Source organism: Siniperca chuatsi, linkage group LG18 (genome assembly GCF_020085105.1).
Source record: "Siniperca chuatsi isolate FFG_IHB_CAS linkage group LG18, ASM2008510v1, whole genome shotgun sequence".
Lineage (NCBI taxonomy): Eukaryota > Metazoa > Chordata > Actinopteri > Centrarchiformes > Sinipercidae > Siniperca > Siniperca chuatsi.
Genome location: NC_058059.1, coordinates 9663243 through 9674716, shown reverse-complemented (window position 1 = coordinate 9674716; position 11474 = coordinate 9663243). Strand labels below are relative to the sequence as shown.

The 11474-nt window shown below is 39.3% G+C and overlaps 1 protein-coding gene across 5 annotated transcripts in view; it reads left to right on the top strand.

Moving 5' to 3' along the window:
• Positions 1 to 949: 949 nt before the first annotated feature.
• The window catches only part of nedd4l (NEDD4 like E3 ubiquitin protein ligase), a 49107-nt gene continuing 38582 nt past the window's right edge, over positions 950 to 11474 (top strand). For 4 of the 5 annotated variants that reach the window (XM_044173539.1, XM_044173536.1, XM_044173537.1 and 1 more), the window contains exons 1-2: positions 950 to 1399; positions 3999 to 4072. In XM_044173539.1, coding sequence (XP_044029474.1) covers positions 1355 to 1399; positions 3999 to 4072 — 119 coding nt within the window. In that variant the 5' untranslated portion in view covers positions 950 to 1354. The remainder of the gene's footprint in view (positions 1400 to 3998; positions 4073 to 11474) is intronic. The other variant, XM_044173540.1, reaches the window with a different exon arrangement.

Below are 11474 nucleotides of genomic sequence, written 5' to 3'. Positions count from 1 at the left end.
CAGGTAGCCTAATAGTTGCAGTCTACAGTTAAAAATGTGCTTATACTCGGTCGTTCACCGGCTGAAATTTAGACTAAATGTTGTATTTGTATTAGCCTTACAGAAAAAGTGCATATGATTTTATCATGTCATATGAAACACATTGCACATATTAATCAAGTCATCACAAGCGGTTGATCACATGTGAAACAACGTTTCACATAATGAATTCAAATTATTATTATGTGGTAATCGAACCCTAACCCATCAATCAATGAATCAATCAACCAATAAACAAACAAATACATAATAATCCTGGCCACGACCCTAGCAACAACAACAATAATAGCCTAATACACGTTTGATATTTTTGTATCACTCATTTTTATTGTCTGTTCGCATTAAATGTTCATCTAGTGGGCTACATCTCTATGCTTTTATGTATATGTTTATGTATTTTCACATAGTAGCTGTAACCTCACAATATAGGCCTTTGTTAGTCCGTTGTGGTAGTTGTTTATTACAATTATTTTCACTCGTTTATCGCTTGTTTTTATATAAAATTATTAACGCTGAGCAAGAGAAAGCTAGAGTGAATTTAATTTCCCACGGTGAATCCTCTAACTTTTGCCGCTGCATCAACCTAAATTCGTCATGCGAATCAGTACTTCGATCTAATCTGGTTCTTTCTGTACATGGAGCCTGCGATTGGCTGTGTTACAAGCCCCGCCCCTAACATGAACGCGCTCACGGCTGAATGGTAATGACCAGAGCGAGTGACCACCTTCACGAGACCAGTTAGCTGGAAATGGTGATATTATATATTAAAGAGATACCTAAAAAATCCTGACAATGTTAAACTTTGTTGCTTTGCGGGACACAGCTTCACACACCCTGAAAAAAGGGGAAACAAACACACACACACACACACACACGAGCTCATCCGCCCTCTGCATATTTTATTGGCCGGTGAGGTGCTTTGGGAATTCACGACGCACGTGATTGGTTGATGTTGACAGCAATCACGTCTTATCGGCACACGATTGGCTGAGCTGTTAGGAGGAAGTGAAGCGTCAAAACGTTTTGGGGATAAGCTCGGAGTTGACAAAAGCGATCTGTCTCAGTTGAAACATTTTGGACACCGCTTGTTTTTTTTTAAATTTCCAAGTTGTGTCTTGGACAGACCACGTTGGCGAGGATTACGTTATCCTGCTGCGAACCAAACCCCCGTGCCGTGCCAAGGACTTGGTCTCACCGTGGACTTGACCACAACCGCACGGCAGAGAGAAGAAAGTGGGACTTTATTGTTTAAGGCTAGCTAGCTAGCTTTGCCAAGCGGCTTGTTTTTGTGTGTGTAGCGTGCACCGTAGGCTATATGGCTGCGAATTACGAGCCAATATATGGACTTTCAGAAGATGAGGTAAGATTTAATCTCAACAAAGCTTTGTTATGTAGAAGACAGTCACGAATAGGTGTCTCGGACCGGGGGATCAGCCTGAGATAGCTTACATCAACGTTAGCTGATAGTCAAGCTAACAAGCCCTCAGCCACGGCAACATTCCACAGTAATGTTCAGGCATCTGTCAGTGTCCTGTCCACTGTCTGCGTGTCCATTAGTTTACTCAGCTTCATTTCAGCAACAACTGTACCAGTACCACTACAGAATATTGAAATTAAACCGTTCAGTTCTACCGAGCAAGCTGAATAGCCGCTGCATCCTCTATTTGAATTAATGTGTGAACGACTTGTAGCTCGACTAGTACCCCAAAGTGCCCAGATGTGCAGAGGAGAAATTGATTAATTTCTCTGGTGGAGGGCTGGATGGCATTACAAGCTAACCAGTCTGTCAGATTTAAACACCAACTCTTGTCAGTAATCGGAGCTGATGGTGAGCTGACCACTTAACCACTTGAAGACTGAAGCTTAGGAATGTCAACTGAGGTCGATTTCCACTTTAGTGGTGAGCTCTGTGTCGTCTTTAACATTCAGACCTGCATGAATAATTTAGTATAAAGTCATGCTATAATGCAAACGTTGTTTACATGGTAGCATGATGGTCACGAGTCCAACATGATGACTCTACTGAGTGACAAACAAAAAAATGTCATATCATCCAACTACCTATCAGACATTACTAATACAGTCAGAAATAGTAAGGCTGGAGATATTTTAGATGATCTGGATGGATGACTAAAAATAATTCTTTCATATGTTCATTCATGGTTCTCAGAGGAAAATAGAGCCATTTCATTCAAATCTCACAAAATTGCACACCACCTATCCAGTTAACAGACACCCACCACCCAAACTGCACACCACCTGTCCAGTTAACAGACACCCAGCACCCAAACTGCACACCACCTGTCCAGTTAACAGACACCCACCACCCAAACTGCACACCACCTATCCAGTTAACAGACACCCACCACCCAAACTGCACACCACCTATTCAGTTAACAGACACCCACCACCCAAACTGCACACCACCTATCCAGTTAACAGACACCCACCACCCAAACTGCACACCACCTGTCCAGTTAACAGACACCCACCACCCAAACTGCATACCACCTGTCCAGTTAACAGACACCCACCACCCAAACTGCACACCACCTATCCAGTCATCCTGCGCCGCCAACCAGTGGACATCACGTGTGACCCAGTCGACAGCGCAAGCAAGTTCAGGAAGTCAGGTGATGTAGTATAAAGAGCGAAAAAGTCCATGATGGGAGGAGGTTGTGGTGGATGAATGGGTCAAACACAGGACTTTCACAACTTTAACCACGTGGCTTTCTAACATGTGCTTAATGTCGTGAAAGGGTTTATTTGGGTGTCTGTTAACTGGATAAGTACTACTCTTCTACCAGGATGCAGGAGATGATTTGCATGTGGCCTTGTTATACCAGTTTAGTGGACATACTGTATGTCTTGGCGGATACACTGAACATTGAACTGGCCGATATTGAAAACCCATTAAATTTTTATTTTAACATTGATCATTTTTTATTAAGATCAGAACATGTAATGATACACTTTTTTTCATGGGCTATGAGCAGCCTAGCTCAGCCAGTGTTTGTGTTTGCTCTGCTTTCTTGATGAGGTAACTCTTTTAACTTTCATAGCTTTGTCTGTCAGTCATTATGGGAGGGGAGGCATGCCTGTAACAAAATACCACACACTGCAACACAGCGGACTTTGGAGAGGGTTGGCTAGTTTTTGGTTAACATTCACCATATTACAGACATTAAATCACATCATGCAATCTCCACAAGTAAAGGTTTTAAGACAATTGTGGGTCCACATTTCATGAGACACTGCCTTCCTGTGACCATGAGGTAAACGTCCAGTAGTGCTACACCCTCTGAACAAGGCCATGGCCCAAAGTAACAGCTGGGTGGGCCTGGGCTCCCACCCCCACTCCCTGCTTTGCTTTATTCTCTAGCAATTGTCATACATAAAATTGTGACAGAATTTGTTGTCAGGCTTTATGTATGTCATTAACTCTACTCAGACTATCCACCAAGAAATAGTTTGTCAGTGATTTTACTTTAGACCCCATTTCAAGCAGTGAAGTAGAGAAAAGAGTGTATGAAGCTGTAAACCAAGCATGGTGTGAGGTGGTTTAACTCAACCGACAGTTCTACAGGTGGCACTGTGGGAATGCCTAGATGTAGATGCATACACGCAAAGATTAACTAACTAAACTAATTTTATAATAAATATAATTAATAAAATAAACTAATGAAAACACAGGGATAGTCAAAGTAAGATTGATCAGCAAACGTGCTAGTAAGTCCGCACATTTTGGAATTCATCTGCCAGGTTTTAAATGTTGGTATCGCTCAGGACTGAAAGTTTTTCTAACTCATTTCATTTCTAGGTCAGGGTTATTGATGTAAAAAAAAAAAAAAGCAGGTTAGGTGCAGCCAGCAGCTTGAAATGTTTGAAATGGCTTGATTGTGAGGTTATGAGATAATTTTTTATTAAATGTTTTGATCCATCATCTCTTTCTTCTGCAGCATGAAACGAGAGTGCTGCGGGTTAAGGTCATTGCAGGAATTGATCTGGCGAAGAAAGACATCATTGGAGCCAGGTGAGCATCACAGGACTTTTTTTTTTAAGGACACACCAGGAAATGCTGTTTTCATCAGAGGTTTCTTAGTAGTTACACTGTTATGCCACTTTAATGTCATCATTGTGAGATCGATGTGTAGGCCTGGTCAATGCACCTGCTGTGGACTGCCCCTGATATTCCACCTCTTTTGGCCAAGCTAGTCTTTAAATATGTTGGCTGGTGTTTGGCTCTCTAAAAGATCACATTATGTATTGCCATTTTTTGTAACTGTTTAGTAACATGCAATATTCAAGCAAGGCACTTAAGTCAGCATTATGCACTTTCATTACATTCCTTTTACATACAAAGACCTTGAACCCAAGTGTTAATCAATGATTACCTGCCGGCTTTTTGTATCCTGCTCATAACCCACCTCTATTACAGTTTTTCCAGATAAAAGCGTTTGACTAATAATTATACATACCACATACTTTCTCACATGTCGGAAGACACATATGTTAAACTTAAACTTTTGAGAGCCTTTGAAGTGTTATGTCCATCAAGGGGCCTTTGTCATATGCTGTTTGGCCTCCTTTCCTCATGTGTGATTCTGTGATTAAGTGTAAACCACTGTCACAACTTTTATGTGACGTTACATAATATCCCTCTGTGGAATTGTACTTGAAGTCTGTGTTTAGTTTTTTTTTTTTTTGCTTGATTAAGCGCTGTGACTTCTGCCCCAAATTTTACTTACCTACTTCTCTGTACCTGCAGTGCTAGAACGCTGTGATCAATTAATGATACACTGAATGACCATCAATCACTGCTAAATCTTATGAACTTGCTCCTTCTTAGTCGAGACCAAATGCATCATTCTGTCAGTCCAGGGCCTAACTTTAAGGATAATACCTATTTATTTTTAATGGGTTAAATGACTGAACACCTATTCATGTACTTGCTTCAGTCAGAATGACCAACCATCCTTTCTGTTGTGGATTAATTTTACTTCCAGGAAGTAATAGGCTGCCGTTATTTTCAAAGAGACATTAAAATGGTTCAGTGACATACTGCTGTACTTCACATGGGCATTCCTTGCTACACTGGTCACAATGTCATACACTAGCCTATAAATCAAATCAGGTGTACAAGACGCGAGTAAAACTAATTTTAAGCTTGACAAAAATTAAGATTATATCTAGGGATCCACATATCCATTTATGTTGCTTTTTTCATACACAGTACAATATCAACCACACACTCCCTTGAAAGTAAATTCTTAGAAGGCTGAAGTGAGATTCCTGTTAAAGATTCAGCTCCTACAAAGGTGCACTTAAATACCTGAATTGGTCTGTAAATTGTCAGAACAGGCTGTCTCAGTAACGAAGATTGTATATTATCATTCTTGAACTGCATGCTCATCAGTAACTTCTGCCGGTAAACAACAACCATGAGAAGATCCAAGAATAGTCTAGATGAGACAACACCCATTTGGAACAAAGCTTTGCTCATACAATCCAAAATAAATAATTTTATCCCAGGTACAGTTATGGGGGGAAAAAAACTTTAAACTGCATTTTTCAATGCAGTTTTATCTAGCTGAAATCTCCATATGACTGGTGTAAACCTCATCTAAATTTGAACACTGTTCCTACTGTTGTTTACAGTAATGCATTGTATCTGAGTGATGAGAAAGCGGATATTGTCAGAGAAAGAGCCTGGCATGTTTAGCACTGTGTGAGTGCTAGACACATGCCAGAGTGCATGTGTTAGCATCCTGATGCCCTGCTGGCAGGACAGCTCAGCCAGGCTCAGGAGAAATCTGAACTGTAATGAAGAAACACTGAATGAGGTCTCGATGTGTGGCTAGCTACCACAGGAGACAGTGCTGACTTGGCAGTCTGTCACCTCATAAGATGCTCAAACAGTGCTGGGTTGTTCTTTTCTTCTTTTTGCTCCACACATTCCTGTTGCTCCAAACCCTACAGCTACTTTGTTCTATTGTGTTCCACTCTGTTATTTCGGACTAGGTGAAACACTCCTAGATTTTGTTTTTGTTGTTCTTGTGAGTTGTTGATAGAAACTCGAGGAACTCTCATGCAATCAGTGGACCAAGCTACCATTTGAATCCAGCGGCCCAGGCTAGCTTTCATCTCCCAGTGTTGATCTGAAGTAGCTTGTCTCCCTCCCTCCCCTTTTTGTTGATATGGGAAGGAAACAAGAAGGAGTCTCAGTGCAATCTAGATACAGTAGGCCCATTGTTTTTGTTTAGTCACAGCACATCACAGAACCACACAAACACACAATTAGAGGCTGTGGGGTTCCTGGAGATGTTAATTAGCAATCAGCCAACAGCAGTTTTGCTTGGGGTACATTTGCAGTTCATTTTTTAACATTTCCCATTCCTTCTGCCCTTTTCCTTTGCTCTCTCTCAACTACTTCCTTAGAATCAATGTAAGGCTGTGCTCCAACTGGCAGGCCAAATCTAATTTTGGGTGTATCCATAATGGAATTAGATTGCTGCTTATATCAAGTCTGGATGGCAAAAACTCCCATGGAAATTGATATGGGAAATCAGATTCAAAACACATTCAAAGATCGTTTGAAATGTGATTCAAATCAAATTTCTAACCTTGTGTGTTAGGTCTAGCCTCTGCAATCAAAATGTGATCAACTACACAGGAAATGCAACACGCAACACCAACTCCCCACCCAGAGCATGGGAAAAAGAACAATTTTAACTTCCTTTGTGTCATCTGGGAAGATTGAAAGCTCTGTATCACAGCTTGATATTGTGTTGGTGTGAAGAATTAGATGACGTGCCTCTAGTCTTCATGTAGCCTGCAGCTTGCTTGCTGTTTTACTTCCACATTGGAGAAACACACCATCTGTTATATTATGTGCATATACATTGATAGAAGTTTTTTCAGGATACAGAGTAGATGATCAGAAAAGGACAGAAATTAAGTTTTATTGGAGACTTTGACCTCTCTTATGTAGACGATTGATTAGTCAACAGAAAATTGAGTGGCAACACTTTCATCATTAATCATTTAAGTAATTTTTCAAGCAAAAATGCAAAACATTTGATTCCAGGTTCTCAAATGTGAGAACCATTACTGTGAAATGAATATTCAGGAGTTCTGGACTGTTGGTCAGACAAAACAAGGCAATTGACGATGTTATCTTCGGCTCTAAGATATTGTGATGAGCATTTGTCACTGTTTTCTGATGTTTTATAGACCAATCTATAATCTACAAATAAATAAAAAAATCAGATTTATTGATATTGAAAATAATCGTTAGTTGCAGCCCTACTCTAAAGTTGGGTATTATATTATATCTTAGTTGGATGTGAAAATAAATTAAATGCTCTGTGAAAAGCATACATGATATGCATTGTTATACAATGTGGTCGGATCAGACCTCTCAGGTTGTGTTTAGATCTCAGCAGGAGTGAGCCAGGTTAAGCAGCATGACTTACCTTGGAGTTTCCCTTCCACTTGGCTCTATTGAAGTACTTTAGCACAATCTGCCCTCCACAATCATCTCCCTTCTCTTATCCATTAAGAGCAGTCACTGTAGTGATAGTTGATTTTTCTGTTTCAGTACAATATAAAATCATGTGTAAAAACCCGTCAGTTTGTTCTTGTTGACAGTGCCATCTCTCCACATGCTCCTGCTTACTACTACATACTCCATGTAATATTCACAAAAAAACGGCATTGTAGTGGACAGAATAGACAACAGGAATATATATAAATGTGTAAAAATAAAAAAAAATGTAATCCGAAAAAGTAGTAAGTCACATTTGTGAAAGTGATTGTGTTATCCAGGTTTGGTTGTAATGTAAAAGTTTCATGTAGGAATGTGCCAAGTTACTGATTAAAAAATATCCACTGTCACCACACACACAGACTTGTGAGAGGTTTTTCTTTCAATTCAGTTTTATTTATATAGCGCCACTTCATAACAGAAGTTATCTCATTGCTTTTTTCCAATAGAGCAGGTCTAGACCGTACTCTTTATAATATTATTACAGAGACCCAACAGATCCCACCATGAGCAAGCACTTGGCGACAGTGACAAGGTAAAACTTTATTTAAGAGGCAGAAACCAGAAGGAGACAGGGCATATCTTGCTGCCCAATATATATCAACATGCCACAACCTAAGGGAAAGTGAATTACACACACACACACACACACACACACACACACACACACACACACACACACACAGAGGGAAGCACAATACAAATTCCACCTAGATTTTTTAAATAATAATAATGTAATGCTTGTGGAAATATTAATAAAGTAGTAGTAGTAGTAATAATAATGATGATGATAATAATAATAATCATAATCATAATCATAATAATAGTAGTAGTAGTAGTAGTAGTCATAGGAATAATAATGATAATAATAGTAATAAGACTAATAATAACAATTGTAGTAGGAGCAGGGCAGCAGGTGGCCCACAATCACAGATCCAGACACAATACTACGGGAGAGAGAAGATGTCGAGTTAGTAACATGCATTAATGGGATACAAATGCATACAGAGGGAGAGGAGGAGAGAGGAGCTCAGTGCATCATGGGAAGTCTCCCGGCAGTCTAGGCCTATAGCAGCATAACTAAGTGAGAGTTCAGGACTCACCCAAGCCAGCCCTAACTATGCCCTAACTAAGCTTTATCAAAGAGAAAAGTCTTAAGCCTACTTTTAAATGTGGAGATGGTGTCTGCCTCCCGAACCCAAACTGGGACCTGGTTCCACAGGAGAGGAGCTTGATAGCTGAAGGCTCTGGCTCCCATTCTACTTTTGGAGACTCTAGGAACCACAAGGTAACCCTGCATTTTGGGACAGCAGTGTTCTAATGTGGTATTAAGGTACTTTGAGCTCTTTAAGATACAATGGTACCTGACCATTAAGAGCTTTGTAGGTGAGGAGAAGCATTTTAAATTCTATTCTGGATTTTACAGGGAGCCAGTGCAGAGACGCTAATATTGGAGAAATGTGATCTCTTTTCCTAGTTCTTGTCAGTACATGTGCCGCAGCATACTGGATCAACTGGAGAGTCTTAAGGCACAGATTTGGGCAGCCTGATAATGAGGAATTGCAGTAATCCAGCCTAGAAGTAACAAATGCGTGGACTAGTTTTTCGGCATAATTTTTAGATAGGATGTGCCTGATTTTTGCAATTTTGCGTAGGTGAAAGAAGGCAGTCCTTGAAGTTTGTTTCATTGGAGTTAAATCCCGATCAAAGATAAGTCAGGGGATCCTTAAGGTGGTGCTGGAGGCCAGGGCAATGCCATCTAGAGTAAGTATATCTTTAGATAATGTGTCTCTGAGGTATTTGGGGCCAAGTATAATAACTTCAGTTTTGTCAGAGTTTAACATTAGAAAATTGCAGGTCATCCAGGTTTTTATGTCCTTAGGGCATGTTTGAAGTTTAACTAACTGATTAGTTTCATCAGCCTTGATCGATAATTGTGTATCATCTGCATAACAATGAAAGTTTATGGAGTGTTTCCTAATAATATTGTCTAAAGGAAGCATATATATGGTACATAGAATTGGTCCAAGCACAGAACCTTGTGGAACTCTGTGACTAACTTTGGTATGCACGGAGGACTCACTGTTAACATGTACAAACTGAGATCGATCTGATAGATAGGATTTAAACAAGCTTAGTAGTTCCTTCAATGCCAATTAAATGTTCCAGTCTCAGTAATAGGATATGATGGTCAATGGTGTCGAATGCAGCACTAAGATCTAACAAGACAAGTACAGAGACAAGTCCATTGTCTGATGCAATTAAAAGGTCATTTGTAATTTTCACCAGTGCTGTCTCTGTGCTATGATGCACTCTAAATCCTGAATCTAAATACTGAAAAGCCTCAAATAAACTGTTATTTAGAAAGTCACACAACTGATAGGTGACTGCTTTCTCAAGGATCTTAGAGAGAAAGGGAAGGTTAGATATAGGTCTATAGTTGGCTAAAACCCCTGGATCAACAGTGGCCTTTTTAAGAAGCGGTTTAATAACAGCTATTTTAAGAGACTGTGGGACATAGAAATCTGTCTTAATAAAGACAGATTGATCATATCCAGTAAAGAAGGGCCAACTAAGGGTAAAATTTAGCCTAGGATAGGAGCAAAACAGTCAAAATATATATCAGGTTTTACAGCTGTTTCTAATGTGTTTGAAGATAAATCAGTACCGGTTGAGGGCAGGACATGATGATTTTTTTCTCTAATAGTTTATTTTTTTTTTTTTTATTTTATCATTAAAGAAGCTCATGAAGTCGCTACTATTGAGGGCTGTAGGAATACATGGGTCAATAGAGCGGTGACTCTCCGTCAGCCTGGCTACAGTGCTGAAAAGAAACCTGGGGTTGTTTTTATTTTAATGTTTAGTAATAGGCTGCTTTGGCATTATAAGGCTTTCCTATATGTTTAAGATCTTGCCAGGCTAATTATTCCAGATTTTTGGAATGCCATGTCCTTTCAAGTTTTTGCTTTGTTTGCTTTAATTTGCGGGATTGGGGGTTATACCATGGAGCTAACGTTGTTTGTTTTATTATCTTCTTATTTAAAAGGGCCTTAGGATCGAGTGTCGTTCTCAGTGAGCCTGCAGCACTATCAACAAGATGGTCAATTTGGGAGGGGCTGAAATTAGCATAGTAGTCCTCTGTTATATTGAGACATAGCATTGAATTAAATGCAGATGGAATTGCTTCCTTAAATTTAGCTACAGCACTATGAGATAGACATCTATAGTAGGAGTTTTTGCCTAATAGCATGTAGTCCTGTAATAGAAGTTCAAAAGTTATTAAATAATGACCCTATAAAGAAGGATTCTGTGGAAAGACTATTAAATGTTCAATTTCAATGCCATATACCAGAACAAGTTTGAGGGTGTGGTTAAAACAGTGAGTGGGTTTATGTACACTCTGACAAAAGCCAATCAAATCTAATAAAGAACGTAAACGCAGTACTAAAGCTATCATATTCATCCATCCACATAAATATTGAAATCACCTACAATAATTACTTTATCTGTTTTAAGTTTAACTTGATAAAATTCAGAATAAGGACCAGGAGCGTGATATACTTGAACAAATAGAATTGGCTGTCGTGTTTTCCAGGTTGGGTGTAAAAGACTAAGAACAAGGCTTTTGAATGAGTTATATTTAGTACGTACATATTCTTCATGACCCAGCCAGTTTTCAGTAAGACAAAATAAGTCAGTATGATACTCTGATATTAAATTGTTCACTAGTACAGCTTTAGATGACAGAGATCTGATGATCTGAATCCACATTTAATTCTCCTATTTTGTTGTGTTATTTCAGCTGTGGTAATTTTGTTTAGGTTTTTATGTATAACTCCTCTTCTGTTAACTTTTGATTTTGTTAATGTAAGTGGTCTGGTTGCAGACA